This window comes from Cyprinus carpio, chromosome B4 (genome assembly GCF_018340385.1).
Source record: "Cyprinus carpio isolate SPL01 chromosome B4, ASM1834038v1, whole genome shotgun sequence".
NCBI classification, from domain to species: Eukaryota; Metazoa; Chordata; class Actinopteri; order Cypriniformes; family Cyprinidae; genus Cyprinus; species Cyprinus carpio.
Genome location: NC_056600.1, coordinates 1,206,422 through 1,223,889, shown reverse-complemented (window position 1 = coordinate 1,223,889; position 17,468 = coordinate 1,206,422). Strand labels below are relative to the sequence as shown.

General features: G+C 35.8%; 1 protein-coding gene across 1 annotated transcript; it reads left to right on the top strand.

Annotated features, from left to right (window-relative positions):
* The first annotated feature begins 49 nt into the window (after nt 1-49).
* On the top strand, nt 50-15,994 carry dpysl5b (dihydropyrimidinase like 5b). Its single transcript, XM_042721528.1, has 13 exons — nt 50-157; nt 3,618-3,882; nt 5,050-5,208; nt 5,789-5,968; nt 6,360-6,428; nt 6,527-6,571; nt 6,690-6,765; nt 6,906-7,062; nt 8,704-8,845; nt 9,785-9,927; nt 10,958-11,165; nt 12,666-12,834; nt 14,981-15,994. The coding sequence occupies exons 2-13, from the start codon at nt 3,622-3,624 to the stop codon at nt 15,064-15,066; spliced, it is 1,695 nt and encodes a 564-aa protein (XP_042577462.1). The 5' UTR covers nt 50-157; nt 3,618-3,621; the 3' UTR covers nt 15,067-15,994.
* Nucleotides 15,995-17,468: the final 1,474 nt, after the last annotated feature.

Below are 17,468 nucleotides of genomic sequence, written 5' to 3'. Positions count from 1 at the left end.
TTTGGTTTTTGCAGCCTCTCATTGGTCCTCTCGTCTGTCAATCAGAGAGCCGGGCGCGCGCTTCTGTCGCGGGCGCGCGCAGTGACAGCTGTCATCGGGCGCGCGCGGCGGAGCGGGTGCACAACAGGAGCAAAAACATCAAATACCTTCGCTTACGGTACGTCAGCGTTTTATAATTAATATTAATAGTTTACGCACATCTCTGAGTCTGTTTTAGCCTCGTCAGTGTGAAATACGAATGCAGTATGTAGTGTTTTGATATCTAATATTTTGGGTTTATTTGTCGGTTTTGTTGGTTGTTTTGTAATTATTTTTTTTTTTTGGTATTCTAATGTTATGCATTTCAAGGCAGCTCTGGCAGAACGAAAGAAGTGTTTGATATTAATAATATTAGAGTATTCTTATAATAAGAGTATAGGTTTAAACAGGCCTGTTAGGCTAATATTCTAATGTAGGTACATATAATTAATATATGATAATATAATGCTGGAGATAGATGCATAGAGGAAAAGAGAGATGCTGATAGTTATAGAGCAACATACACAAACGTGTGGAAACACCATCATCATCATCATCATCTTCATCCTACTCCTCCTCTGTGTGTCTGTGTGTGTATTCACAGATTATTCTCATTCTATGTAGCGTGTGGCTCGAAAACTAAATAATCAGCGTGTTATCGTCCAACATTCAACACTGATTAGACAGATAGCACAGAGAAACAGCTGAATAGAATAGAATAGAATAGAATAATCTTCAAAGGTATGGGACATGTTGTATACAGCAATTAAAAACATCTTATAATACAGGACTAACAGAAATATGTTCTAAGAACGTTTTTCTGAATGATCTCTAAACGTCCAGTTTTAGTAAATTTTTTTTCTTTTTTAATTTGTGTGTGTGTGTGTGTTCTGGGTTTGTCACACCACATAAAAACACCCAGCCAAATTTGAATGATTAAAAACATCCAAGTAAATAAAAGAAGTTATCAGAATCTTGAGAGATTAAGCACGCTGGGGGCGTGTCCGCTGGCTGCGCCGAAACCACGCCCACTCGCGGGAACGCTGCCGCCTCTCTCAACTATCAAATACAAATACATTTAAATAAGGAGACGAGCTGTTTTATAAATTATCGCTACCAGTTAATATGCATTTACGTGACGAAGGCATAGCTAACTTGCAGACTGTAGGCTGTAATAACTAACAGTAATGACAGTAACTCACACACACATTATAGTGTTAGGGGCGGGGCCACGCTAATTGTACTAGTTAATACTAACAATACTAATTTAACAAACATTATGGGAACGTCACTTTTGAGCATTCTTTGAAGCAAGTAGTAACATTTAAAAAAACGTTGGACGAACATTCAGCTGAAACATTTAAGGAAAAACGTTTGATGCATTTTTTTCATGCTTACGTTTTGAGAACGTTGTGAAAGATTAGATAACGAACATTCTATAAACATTACTGGAAAAACATTTGTTCAGGACATTGAGAGAAGCTTGCTGGAATCATGTATATTCAATGTTGGTTCCAGAACAGTGGACCAATCAGAAGACCCCAGAGGCGGGGCAAGCGTTGCAAGCTTTTATTTACAGTATAGCAGTTTGGAATGGCAACTGTTTTATTTGATGCCAACATGACAGAGGAGGCGTTTTGTGCTGGGCTTTTTTAAAAACCGTTCCTGAGCGCCGCGTCTCACGTTTTAGGCACAAAGACGCTTTCTGTGTGAACGGCCCCTAAAAATATTTCCTAAACGCTGGGAACAAACCACATGTTTTTGATGTTGCATTGTTCTGCACACACACTCTCTCTCTCTCTCTCTCTCTCTGTCTCACACACACACACACACACACACACACACACACACACACACACACCACACACACACACACACACTCTCTCTCTCACACACACACACACACACACACAAACACACAATCTCTCTCTCTCTCTCTCTCTCTCTCACACACACTCTCTCTCTCTCTCTCTCTCTCTCTCTCTCTCACACACACACACACACACACACTCACAATCTCTCTCTCACACACACTCTCTCTCTCTCTCTCTCTCTCTCTCACACACACGCACACACACACACACACACAGTGATGTAAGCACAGGCAGACGCATGTGTCTCCTCGCCTCACATCACACACACACGCATGATCACACACTGATGTCATCACACTCCTACTGGGGATTTGCATGATAAATGTACATTAGTCACAGCCTTCAGGGTGTGTGTGTGTCTGTGTGTGTGTGTTCATGCAAGCTGAACAATAATGCATGTGCAACTTAAAAATAAAGGATGACCTATTTTCCCACATATACAGCGCTCTGCGGGAAAGCAGTGTATTTATAGATGTTTATGCATTTAATGGTGGTGTGATGCTTTTAATATCAAAACCTTCTGAAGCGAGTGAAATTAAGCAGTGTGACAGTGAAGCTCAGTGTGTGTGTGTGTGTGTGTGGGAAGTGTTGGTTAGTTCCACACTGGTTGTGTTTTTGTTTTGAGAGAATAATGGAAAATAGAAAAATATAAATGTGTCTCCAGTTGAGGAAAACATACTCTGGTTTCTCGTCTCAGCTGAACGCTGGCTTATGTCTGGTGTGTCCTCGAGAGCTGGAGGGAGAAGCACTGCTTCTCTAAATCTGTCGCTGATGTGATGTGAGTGTGATCAGTGCTGCCGAGGTTTTAGGGATTTAAAACATTTGTGTTTCTCCTGCTCAGTGAATAATGGAACAGCATCAGTAAAATATTCCTCAGTCCTGCACCAGATATGAAGTCACTCGCCCATATATGGGTTCTCAGGTTCTTTATATTTAAATGTAATAATTATCAATATTAATAATTAATAACATTGCACATTTATATTAAAGTAAAACAAAATATTTAAAAAAACTGAAAGTCTGGGTGGTGAAACAATGTATTAAAAGGAATACATGTAAATAATTATTAATATTATATTAATTAAAATATATAAGGTTTATTAAAATGTAATACATACATAATACTGCACATTTATAGTGAAACAAAATATTCATACAATGAAAATTGGTGGTAGAACAGTTCATTAAATTTAAATAAAACTGTTAAATGCTTATTCGTATTAAATGTATTACATTTTTGTTTAAAGTTAAGAATTTAATACATGTATTTTTTTTAAATACATTTAATTTTTTGATAATATTATTAAAATATTCATATACTGGTGGTGAAGATCTGGTGGTGACATTAAAAAAGATACATAAAACAATTACAAAAGACTTAATATTAAAATTTAATAAAATGTAATGAAATGTACAAATCTACTAGGCTTTTGAATTATGTAATAATTATTAATATTATTAATTAGTACAGCACATTTATATTAAAATTAAACAAAATATTCATACAATAAAACAAACATGGTGTTAAAATGTATTATAATTAAATTAAATAATGTAATAATTATTATTAATATTAAATTGATTAAAATTTATAAAAATGAAAGTGAGTTATGTTTAATAATTATTAATATTGATAATTCATAAACACTGAATTAAATTTAAATGTATTAATATTTATGACAATAATTAAAATAAAATCTGAATGATGTTTTTTCTTCTGTCCAGTATAATGGCCGCTGGCTCGAGCTCCATGAGGATTCTCATTAAAGGCGGGCGGGTCGTTAATGATGATGTCACTCAGGAGGCGGATGTTTACATCGAGAACGGGCTCATCCAGCAGGTGGGGCGGGATCTGATGATTCCGGGCGGAGCCAAAGTGATTGACGCGTCCGGGAAGCTGGTGATTCCAGGCGGCATCGACTCCAGCGTTCACCTGCAGCAGACCTTCATGAACGCAAACACACAGGACGACTTCTACACCGGCACCAAGGTCTTACACACTCACACACACACACACACTCTCACACACACACTCACACACTCACAAACACACACACACACACACACACACACACACACACACACACACACACACACACACACACACTCAATCACACACACACACTCACGACTCACACACACACACAAACTCACTCACACACACTCACACTCACAGCGACTTACAGTGCATTCAGGCTAAACATTTTTTTACCAGTATGTGTGTTCCCTGGGAATTGAACCCATGACCTTTTAAACTGCTAACGCAATGCTCCACCACTGAGCCACAGGAACACCACACCATACACCATAGTAACTGTGTTACTGTAGTAACGGCTGGCATCACTGAAGCACTGACACACAGGAAACAGACCTGAACACTTCCTGAACTTCCTGCATTGCGAGAAACAAAGTTGGAATTGTGAGACAAAGTCACAATGATCTTTTTATGTTTCTATTCTGGGTTGAAAACCCAGGTAACAAATTCAGGTTTTAAAAACATTGTAGGAACATCGCTTTAAAAATGTGTCTAAAACGTTCAAATTTCTAGTTTTCTTGTTGTGATTGTAAGATTATTTAAAGGTTACAAAAAAAGTTTCTTGGAACATAGTTTTAAATTTTTGTAATGTTTGTTTTTAATACTGTAGTAATGTAAATTTTCCAGTTTTCTTTTTATTTTAACGTTATTTATAGGTTGTAAATTTTCCAGTTTTCAATATGTTGTAATTTTATGTGTAACCTATAAAACTTCTAGAAGTGAAAGTAGTGAGAACATTGAGAAGGGCTCCATGTCTTTTGTGCCTGACTCTCTCACATGTGTTAATATTCCACTCATGTCCACTCAGATCTCCAGCGTAACACTGTGTGTGTGTGTGTGTGTGTGTGTGTGTGTGTGTGTGTGTGTGTGTGTGTGTGTGTGTGTGTGTGTGTGAGAGAGAGAGAGTTTTCTGCTCAAACACACTCACACACACACACACACACACACACACACACACACTCTCTCTCTCTCTCTCTCACACACACACACACACACACACACACTCTCACTCTCACTCTCACACACACACACACACACACACACACACACACACACACACACACACTCCTGTCTGACAGTAAGCACTGGTTTGTGGTTCTCCATCATGTCACTCGTCTGTAGGCGGCGCTGTTGGGGGGCTCGACGATGGTGATCGCGCACGTTCTGCCCGAGAGAGGCGCGTCGCTGCTGGAGGAGTTCGAGAAGATCCGCGCTCACGCTGACGCAGAAGCCTGCTGTGATTACGCGCTGCACGTGGGCGTCACCTGGTGGGGACCGAAGGTACTACATGTGCTCATTATTCACACAGTGTGTCTGGAATAGATTAAAGTGATTACTGTACAATATAATTTCTATTTAACTTACTTTTTTATATTAACTTATCATCTTTTTATTTTATTTTACCTGAGATGATAATTGGACATACTTGCTAATTGCAAAAATATCATGTGACAACGGTATAACATGCTACTCTTATTTTAGTTTAGTTTATTTTATTTTATCTGAGATAACTGGACATACTTTTTGAATTAAACACTGAAAAATGTAGCATATTGCTGATTAATTTAATTGAATATAATTCAATTTAATTTAATTTTAGATTTTATATAAGATGATAACTGGACATATTTGCTGAATTATTCAACAGAACGTTTAATTAAATTAAATTTATTTATTTTAATATTTTACATCACATGATAACTGGACAATAAAAAGTTATTGAATTGAAATCATGCAACAATGGCGTAGCATAATGCAATTTTATTTTTTTATTCAATTCATGCAATTTTCTTTTAATTTCATGTGTTCATTTAGATTTTCTTGTCTGGTTTTTGAACTGGTTTTGTTTGGTGTGATTCAGGTGCGCAGGGAGATGCAGGTGTTGGTGGGAGAGAAAGGTGTAAACTCCTTCCAGATGTTCATGGCGTATAAAGATGTGCTGATGCTGAAGGACTCGGAGCTGTATCAGGCCATGCACAGCTGTAAGGACATCGGAGCCGTCGCTCGCGTCCACGCTGAGAACGGAGAACTGGTGCACGAGGTGCTGTCACACACACAGATTCATACTTACTTCATCGAAATATAACATAACACTCTTTTAATGATTTAGTTTGTTTTACCTGACATGATAATTGGACATATTTACAAAATTTACCAAAAAAAGCATAAAATTTAATATAATAACAGTACTTTTTTTATTATTTTATTAAATTTTGTTTTATTTATTTTTTTAGTCACCATTTATTACCTGAGATAATTGGGCATATTTACTGAAATAAACATTTAACAAAATGTCTTGTGACAACAGTATAGCATGCTACCATTTAATTTTATTTTATTTAATTTTATTTTAAAAACCAAAACACATATCTTACTGCACCGACTGAATTCTCTTTATTTCTCTGATGTGTTTTTATTGTGTGTTTGTTAAGGGGACAAAAGAGGCACTGGATCTGGGCATCAGTGGTCCGGAGGGGATGGAGATCAGTCGACCAGAAGAGGTGACAGACTGTGTGTGTGTGTGTGTGTGTGTGAGAGTGACTGAGTCTTTTCTTACATTATGACTGATGTCTGTCTATCTCTCTGTGTGTGTCTGTAGTTGGAGGCAGAGGCCACACACCGAGCCATAACCATCGCAAACAGGGTGAGAACAACAGAGAGGGAGTGTGTGTGTGTGTGTGTGTGTGTGTGTGTGTGTGTGGGTATGTGTGTGTGTGTGTGTGTGTGTGTGTGTGTGTCTCATGTGCTGCTCTTCACTGCAGGCTCACTGTCCAGTGTACTTGGTGAATGTCTCCAGTGTGTCTGCTGCTGATGTCATTGCTGCCGCTCGGATGCAGGGTGAGTTTTTTCATAAAAGTACTGTATGTAGTACTCTCATTCATAATCTAATAATAACTGAATTTTAGCAGTATGGTGGTTTATGAGTATGAATGCTGGTAGATGAAGTAAAAAGCTGTGATGGTGTTGTTGTGCTTCAGATAAGGTGGTTCACGCCGAGACCACACTGGCTCATTCAGCGCTGAGCGGCATGCATTACTATCATCAGGACTGGGCTCATGCTGCCGCCCACGTCATAGCTCCGCCCCTCCGGCTCGACCCCAACACCCCCGACTGCCTCATGGGCCTGCTGGGCAAGTACGCACCCGCCAATCATCTCACAGCTCCGCCCACTCCCAGAACCTCGCTAATTAACTGTGTCCCAAATGACACTCTTCACACTATGCACTTATGCACTCTGTACTCAACCATGAATTTCATAAGGTTATTTTCAGTGCTGGGGAAAGTTAATTTTGAAAGTACTGCATTACAATACTGCACGTAATATAATTAAGTTATTATGAAAGTAATGCATTACGTTACTTTTGAGTTACTTTTTAAATCTGGGCAGGGTTTTGCTTGCTTGTTTTTAATATAAAAAAAGTTTGTTTAGAAATATAAAAGCCCTTTTCACAACAAAAGTGGAATGAATGCGGCTCAGGCTGAAGGAAGTGTAGATTCTCGTCTGTACAGTAGAGGGCGCCGCTCAAACTAATCACATGAAGAATATGACGCAGGAGAAGAACGTTCAACACTATTCAGCAATAACTAAAATCAAACACAAATGTGTCATTTCTGTTTAGTATGTTTGAATTGGATCATAGAAGGTCAGTGGCGAAGACATTGGTTAATAAAATGGGATTAAATGCATAAATGATATTTTATTAAACATATTTAATTATTGGAGGTTTGTATAATATTCTGAGTTTGCATGCAACTGTTTTTATTCATTTTGAGGAACACTGAATCTGTTTTTGAGTAAACACATGTTCATATTTAGTCTAGAACTACAGTGAGATCATGTTCACACACAACACTCTGCTCTTACTCCTGAGTTCTGTCACCATGGCAACAGCAGAGCTATCACTCAATACATGGAAACAAAGTAACTGCTGTTACTCATTTGAAAAAGTATCTCAGATATTTCCTTCTAAATTAAAAAGTAATGCATTTCTTTACTAGTTACTTAAAGGTGCTGTATGTAAGATTTTGACTCTACTAAAGCATAAAAATACCATAATATGTTTGCAGATATTTAAGAAACATGTTAAGTTAACATACTTGTTTATCTGAAATATAATGCTACAGTCAGTTATTCTCCTTTGAAAATGTGCATTCCAGTCCGGAATGTCGGTGTTTGTTTTGGTTTGGTTTGTGAAACCCGCCCACTGCCAGTTCACCCAATTATATTTCAGCACCCTGGGTTGCCAGTTGGCGGAAAACACAGCGCATTTCATTTCATTCATCGTCAAGTGTGCTTGTTCCTGTTTGTGTCGTCAATCTGGCAACCTGCCTGTGCATCAAGTCTGAGGAGGAAGGGCTGCGTGAAAAAACCCTCTCCAATATTTTGAATTTGGACTGCAATACCTCGTTCAACCACTCGGTGTCAATCCTACATACAGCAGCTTTAAAAATGTAATCTGATTACGTAACTTGTGTTACTTGTAGTGCGTTCTCCCAACACTGGTTATTTTTTCATTAATAATCAGAGTCTGATACACCCCCCCCCCCACTTAAGTTGAGTGCATAAAGTGTTCAGCATTCCAATGACTTAAGTGAAATTTCAGTGTTAAAGTACTACTTGCACTATTTATACTATAAAACATCATAGAATACTGCATAAGTACGCGATTTGGGACACACCTATTCATTCATCCTTGATATCAGAACCTGTCTCTGACGTTAGTGTGTGTGTGTGTGTGTGTGTGTGTGATGATGATGCGTTTCCTGTGCACGCAGTGACATCATCAACGTGGTGGCGTCGGATCACCGCGCCTTCAACACCAAGCAGAAGGCCATGGGGAAGGAAGACTTCACCAAGATCCCTCACGGAGCGGCCGGCGTGGAAGACCGCATGAGCGTCATCTGGGAGAGAGGAGTGGTGTGACTCCAATCAATAATTCATTAATGACGTACCCATTAATTCAGCTAATTAATCCCACATTAATCGCACATCCAATTGTGCTGAGAAATTACCCCCCAAAAGATCATTTAAAGTTATAACTATGTTCGATGAGAAAAACATTCTTTAGACATTGCCAAAAGTAGCTTTAGAAATAAATATTTTGATTCAACATTGCATAAATATTAACAATAAATGGATATTAATATGTAGTTTTTAAAATTAATATTGAAAAAATTATTCATTTAGTAAAAAAGCAAGTGATTGTCTTTACGAATGAGTCATTGAATCATTGACTCATTCAATTCATTCAAAACCACACAGTCATTCAGTAACATGGATATTTATTAGTTCTTTTTTAAATGAAAATTGAAATATGAAATTATTTTGGAATCATACTCTAGATAACTAGATCATTTGTTGATTTTGATTGCTTCCATTGTCCTTATTTGTAAGTCACTTTAGATAAAAGCATATGCTAAATGACTAAATGTAAATGTAAATATGAAACTGAAACTGGTGGCGGCAAGATAATGAGTCACTGAACCATTCATTCAAATGGCTGATTCATTCTGAAATGAAGCTATTTTACTGTCTTTATAAATGAGTCATTGAATCATTGGCTCACTCAGTTCACTCAAAACCATGGATTCATTCAGAAATGAAGCAGGTGACTGTCTATATGAGCGAGTCATTGTATGATTGACTCATTTGATTCGTCCAAAACCATGGATACCTTAAGAAATAAAAAGTGATTTTCTTCATGTGATAGTCACTGAATCATTGACTCACTCGATTCATTTCAAAATGTAGATTCATTCAGAACCTAAGCAAGTGACTGTCTTTATGAATGAGTCATTGACTCACTCGATTCATTCAAACCTGCAGATTCATTCAGTAATGTTTTCTGTCCTTCAGGTCGCTGGTAAGATGGATGAGAATCGTTTTGTGGCCGTGACAAGCTCGAATGCGGCTAAGATCTATAATCTGTACCCGCGGAAGGGCCGCATTGTCCCAGGAGCGGACGCTGATGTGGTGGTGTGGGACCCGGATGCCAGCCGGTACTGGACACTTTACTGGATTTACTTTGGCAGATAAAGCTTTTCTTCATCTGGACTGAGAAAAATCTGGTGTAGGATTTACTTTGAAACAATTTTCACTCAGAAATTGCTAATCAATTTTGCAAATAATTACAAAGAAATGGCAAGTAACACATTGAGTTAAATGTAAATTTTTTAAAGTAGAAAGACTGAAATGGTATTTTCAATAGTCCAATAATTTTGTTTTATTTATAACTTTAAAAAAATATATATAATAATTGCAGTATAGTGCATACTGAGATATTTATAGATTGAAACAGTTATTTATAAAATATTTTTTTAATTAATTAATTTTAGCAATTGCTACTAGAGATCTGCCACAGAAACACTATAAAATTAATTTTGCAATATTTAAAATATTTGTAATATTTTATCATATTAATATGTTAAAAATATACAGTAGCATTCAATAGTTTGGGTTCAGTAAGTTTTTTTTAATGTTTTAAAAAGAAGTCTCTTCTGCTCACCAAGGCTGCATTTACTTGACCATAAATACAGTAAAAACAGTGAAATATTATTCTAATGTAAAACAGCTGTTTTCTATGTGAATCTCTGTTAAAGTGTAATGTATTTCTGTGATGCGCAGCTGTATTTTCAGCATCATTACTCCAGTCTTCAGTGTCACATGATCTTCAGAAATCATTCTAATATGATGATTTACTGCTCAAGAAACATTTCTGATTATTAGCAATGTTGAACACAGTTGTGCTGCACAATATTTTTGTGAAAACCATCATACCTTTTATTTTTCAGAATTCACAGATGAATAGAAAGTTCAAAAGAACAGCGTTTATTAGAAATATAAATTTTACTTTTATATTTTGTTTTCAATTTCATTTTAAAGTAAAAATTTTGTGTTTTTTGTTGTTATTTTTGTTCATTAATTTTTTTATGTGTAAATAGTTCTTAATTTTATTTTATTTCAAACAAAGAGAAGTTTCAGTTGACTGTAATAACCGTGACGTGCACTCGTGTCCGTCTGTCGCTGCAGGACGATCTCGGCGAGCTCTCAGGCTCAGGGCGGAGACTTTAACCTGTACGAGGGCCAGCGCTGTCACGGCGTCCCGCTGGTGACCATCAGCCGTGGTCGTCTGGTGTGTGAGAACGGCGTGTTCACCTGCGCTCAGGGCTCCGGGAGGTTCTACCCCATGCGATCCTTCCCGGATTTCCTCTACAAGAAGATGGTCCAGAGAGAGAAGGTGCCGCTGTCTGTATATGTATATATCTCTATCACAGTGTCATGAATCAGTGTTGGGGGTAACGCATTACAAGTAACACAAGTAACATAATCGGATTACTTTTTTCAAGTAACTAGTAACATAAAGCATAAAAAATGTAACGCATTACAAGCAACACAAGTTAAGTAATCAGATTCCTTATTCAAGTAACTAGCAAAGTAATGCTAGTTACGTAATCATATTTCCTTTTTAAATAACAAGTAACGTAAAGCATTAAAAATGTAACACATTACAAGAAACGCTAATTACATACTCAGATTACTTTTTTCAAGTAACTAGTAAAGGAACGCTAGTTACATTATCATATTACTTTTTAAAGTAACAAGTAACATAAAGCATTAAAAATGTAACACATTACAAGTAACGCTAGTTATGTAATCAGATTACTTTTTTCAAGTAACTACTGTAGTAAAATAATGCTAGTTACGTAATCATATATACTTTTTTAAGTAACAAGTAACGTAAAGCATTAAAAATGTAACACATTACAAGTAACGCTAGTTATGTAAACAGATTACTTTTTTCAAGTAACTAGCAAAGTAACACTAGTTACGTAATCAGATTACTTTTTTTAATTAACTAGTAACGTAAAGCATTAAAAATGTAACACATTACAAGTAACACAAGTTATGTAATCAGATTACTTTTTTCAATTAACTAGTAAAGGAACTACTGTAGTAAAATAATGCTAGTTACATAATCATATATACTTTTTTAAGTAACAAGTAACATAAAGCATTAAAAATGTAACGCATTACAAGTAACGCTAGTTAAGTAATCAGATTACGTTTTTCAAGTAACTAGTAAAGGAATGGTAGTTATGTAATCATATGTACTTTTTAAAGTAACAAGTAACATAAAGCATAACAAATGTAACACATTACACATAACACTAGTTACGTAATCAGATTACTTTTTTAAGTAACAAGTAATGTAAAGCATTAAAAATGTAACACTTGCCATGTAACACAAGTTACGTAATCAGATTACTTTTGTCAAGTTACTAGTAAAGGAACGCTAGTTACATAATCATATTACTTTTTAAAGTAACAAGTAACATAAAGCATTTAAAATGTAACACGTTACATGTAACACAAGTAACATAATCGGATTACTTTTTTCAAGTAACTAGTAAAGGAACGCTAGTTACATAATCATATTACCTTTTTAAGTAATAAGTAACATAAAGCATTAAAAATGTAACACATTACAAGTAACGCTAGTTATGTAATCAGATTACTTTTTCAAGTAACTAGTAAAGGAACGCTAGTTACATTATCATATTACCTTTTTAAGTAACAAGTAACGTAAAGCATTTAAAATGTAACACGTTACATGTAACACAAGTTACGTAATCAGATTACTTTTTTAGGGAGTAACGCATTATTGTAATGCATTATTTCTAAAAGTAACTTTCCGTGACACTGGTCATGATGATGCTAGCGCTGTCGTGATCCACAGACCCAGAGACTTCGCGGTGTGGATCGAGCGCCGTATTCGGGCGACGTCGCCGCCGTAACCAACTCTATCAGGAAGGAATCTGCCACTCCGGAGGGTGATGTTCCCATGCGTGCGTCCACGCGTCACTCGGGCGTACGAGACCTGCACGAGTCCAGCTTCAGCCTGTCAGGTGCGTGTCTGAGGTTTACATTGCAGATACATGTTTGCACTTGCATTGCAGATTTACAAAAAGCGCCTTTAAATTAGATAACTTGATGATGTTTAGTTAAAAAATAACAATAAGAACTTAACATCACGTACAGTTTTTTAACAAAATAAGATTTTCTTTTAAAGAGGGCATAACACACAGTTTCACCCAATCTCATGTTAATATTGAGTACCTATAGAGTACTGCATCATTCATATCTTCAAAAAGTCTTTAGTTTTATCATATTTATAAAAGAAAGATACAGCTTTACGATTCTCTCCGGAAAAAGCCGAGCTCCTAGAGGCGCGCCGTGGGCGGAGCTAAAGAGTGACGAGCACTTGAAATCTGAAAAGAAAGAAGCTTTAAATAAATATTTTAAAGTGTGTGAATAAATCCAACCATCCCTTTAGATTTATGTTTCACTTTCCATAATACATGACCGACAGAGGAGCATCTTGGCAGAGATTTAAATATTTAATAAGACTCAAATTGACACAGAGTGAAAAACTGGATTTTTTTTTTTATCAGGTAGAGTACAAGTGATTTCAAAACATTTCAGCTGGTTTATATACAGTACAGGTCAAAAGTTTGGAAACATTACTATTTTTAATGTTTTTGAAATAAGTTTCTTCTGCTCATCAAGCCTGCATTTATTTGATCAAAAATACAGAAAAAACAGTAATAATGTGAAATATTATTACAACTTAAAATAATAGTTTTCTATTTGAATATACTTTTAAAAAAAATAATTTATTCCTGTGATGCAAAGCTGAATTTTCAGCATCATTACTCCAGCCCTTCAGTGTCACATGTAACATCCAGTCTATCACATGATCATTTAGAAATCATTCTAATATTCTGATTTATTATGAGTGTTGGAAACAGTTCTGCTGTCTAATATATTTGATGAATAAAAGGTTAAAAAGAACTGCATTTATTCAAAATAAAAAATTTTTTTCTAATAATATATATTCTAATAATATATTTTCTTTACTATCACTTTTTATCAATTTAACACATCCTTGCTGAATAAAAGTATTGATTTTATTTACAAAAAAGAAAGAAAAAAAATTACTGACAACAAATTACTGACCAGTAGTGTATATTGTTATTACAAAAATATTTATATTTTAAAAAACATAGCTTCTTTTTTTTTTTTTTTTTATTCATCAAAGTATCCTAAAAAAAGTATCACATGTTCTGAAAAAATACTAAGCAGCAGAACTGTATTCCAACTTTGATAATGAATCATCATATTAGAATGATTTCTAAAGGATCATGTGATAATGATCCTAAAAATTCAGCTTTGCATCACAGAAATAAATGATAATTTAAAGTATAATAAATTTAAAAACAATTATTTTAAGTTGTAATAATATTTCACAATATTACTGTTTTTTTCTGTATTTTTGATCAAATAAATGCAGGCTTGATGAGCAGAAGAAACTTCTTTCAAAAACATTAAAAATAGTAATGTTTCCAAACTTTTGACCTGTACTGTATGTGTCGTGTATATATTCTTTATCTCATATAAGATGCATTTGGTTGAGTTGAGCTGCAGTAAAGAGCTTCATCGTACGGTGATTATCTCTTGTCACGAGCAGGACAAACAACAATGCAGAATATTAAAAACTATGAGTGGGACTGTCCTATACATAACATTATGAGAACACTATTATAATAAAACGCTGTGAATTCTTAGGATTTCGCAGACGTTTCATGGTAACTATTTCTTAATCAAAACATAAAACATTATTTACCCCGTTTGTATCTGTGAGGCGTCCGTTACACATTTTCCCTGTGTGTTAACATCAGTAATTATGACTGTCGAGTGTCTAACTTGACGCTTGGTGATGTGGAGTGGAAAAAATATGTTAAAATGCTCCATTTAAGATCAGATACCTGTACAAAATAAGCAAAATAAGCTGCTGCTTCTTCTTTCTTTTTTTTTTAAACAAAATCTGTTTAAAACATGCATGTGTGTGTATTTATATATACATAATAAATAAACGCAGAACACATACATATATTATGTAAACAAAAACTTTTTTATTTTGGATGCGATTAATGGTTTGCCAGCACTAGATCCAGTCGTGTGCTGAGGATTGTGGGATTGCGTTCTTTACAGGAGCTCAAGTGGACGATCACATTCCTAAGAGATCCTCGGCCAGAATTCTGGCTCCACCTGGTGGACGTTCCAGTGGCATCTGGTAACCGTGGAAACCGCAGAACCACCACCACGGCGACCGCTGCATGTCCTCCTACACATGTGATTGAAACTATTAAATATCTAGCTGTAAACGAAGAACTGGATCGAATCGCAGTCAGCGTCGCATCCAAAGTGCCAACTCAAACTGTGCTGCATTACCATAAATCCACCCAAAAACCATTATATACTCACATTTCCTTCTCCCAAACTCCCAAACTGTTTTGGGCCCCATTGACTTCCATAGCGAACAAAAATCTGTCCCTGAAATGTTTTGCTAACGTTTCTGTTACGTTACGAAAACATAACTGAATGTTCTCAGAGCGTTTAGTTTTTTAAATATTTAAAACCATTTTCTTCTTGGTTATGCAAATGTTAAAGAAAACGTTAGGGTAACATTTCATTATATGATATTTTCAAAACATCCCATTAACGATGAATAAATAAATGTTTTGAGAGCATTATTAAAGACCTGATCAGTGAACAAACGTTGTATTAATGTTACTGGAGAGAACGTATTCAGGAGGTTTCCTGTTAGCTGGGATACTATGGAAGTCAATGGGTGCCGCCAACTGTTTGGTTCCTGACATTCTTCAAAATGTGTTCATTAGAAAAAAAAACTCAGAAAGGTTTTAAACAACAAGAATTTGAAATTTTAATTCACTCGCGTTCGTCATTCTTCTCCAGATCACTGTTTAGAGTTCATATTTTGCCAAAAGAGTAATGAGGAGGAAAACCGTTATGATCTAAGTGTTAAAACCCAAGTGTATTTTTCCCTCCTGCTTCAGGAAACACAGGAACTCTTGTGCTGAGAATCACGTCACAGACCCACCTGCCCTCATTTAAAGATTCAGCTCAGCCAGAGATGAACATTAGCTGATAACCTGCTCATCTGAGATCAGGATGAGTTTGTTTCTTCATCAGGTTTGTAGAAATGTAGCACTGCATCAGTGTCTCAGCAATGGATGCTCTGCAGTGAATGGGTGCCGTCAGAATGAGAGTCCAAACAGCTGATAAAAACATCACAATAATCCACAAGTAATCCACAGCACTCCAGTCCATCAGTGAACATCTGGAGAAGACAAAAGATGAAACACATCCAGCATTAAGATTTTTTTAAACTCAAATTCATAGAGTCTATAATCCATAATAACACTTCCTCCAGTGAAAAAATGTTCTGGTGTGAATCAGGAGAGACAGATCAAGCAGCGTTTAAACAGCTCTAAACAAATATGTGTCTGGATTTTGATGTGAGAGACAACAGCAGATGCACTTTTTCACTGCAGGAAGTGTTATTATGGATTATAGACTCTATGTATTTGAGTTAAAAACGTCTTAATGCTGGATTTGTTTCATCTTTTGTCTTCTCCAGATGTTCACTGATGGACTGGAGTGCTGTGGATTACTTGTGGATTATTGTGATGTTTTTATCAGCTGTTTGGACTCTCATTCTGACGGCACCCATTCACTGCAGAGCATCCATTGCTGAGACACTGATGCAGTGATACATTTCTACAAACCTGATGAAGAAACAAACTCATCCTGATCTCAGATGAGCAGACTACAAGCTAATGTTGATTTTTGTCTGAACTCTTGCTCTAACTCTCTCGTGCACATACTGATGTTAGTGTTTGTGTTTATAGTGATGAATAGAGTGTCTGTATTTACACATAAATATTTATAGAGCTGTATGTTGTTAGTTTTGATGTTAGTTGTGCTCACCGTCATCTCTTCATGAGCTCGGACACACACAGATACGATCAGATGAGAATCTGTGAAGTTTATTCAGCTGCTCATATTCACAGATTTATAAGCTCCCACGTGTGTGGATTTAGTCTGGTTTGTGTTGATCAGCCTGTTGTTCATGTGTTCAGTCAGAGCTAGGGCTGTTCTTATTGGTGCTGTTTTTTAAATGAAGAATTTTCATTGCTGATCTCTGGTGATATGGTTTCTTGTCTTTTCAGAAAAAGCACTTTGTGAAGTGGTTTGTCATTTTGTGGCATGTGATTTGTTCCTCGCAGTCGGTGCTGAAAGTGAAGGCTTGTTTTTTTTTAATCAAATGGATAAGTGCAAAAATAAATAAATAAATAATCCCTAAAGAAACTGTTGTTTATTGTATTTCATTGTGTTTCATAAACAGCAACAACATCATTTACCAGTCTATATTCTTCTTAAAAAGTGTTTTAAAATTAAGAAGTCAAGCCTAAACTAATGTAAATAATTTGGAGAAATTTGGTGTGAACTTTTTTTTAAAAAATATTGAAAATAAAAAATAATTGAATGTCCTTTTTATTATTGTTCTGGCAGATATGATGATGTTCAGATTTGAGGTTTTAATTTCTAAATATAAAACTGAAAATAAATGTAGTCTTCATTATTATTAACCAACGGTATTTATCATTCAGACACT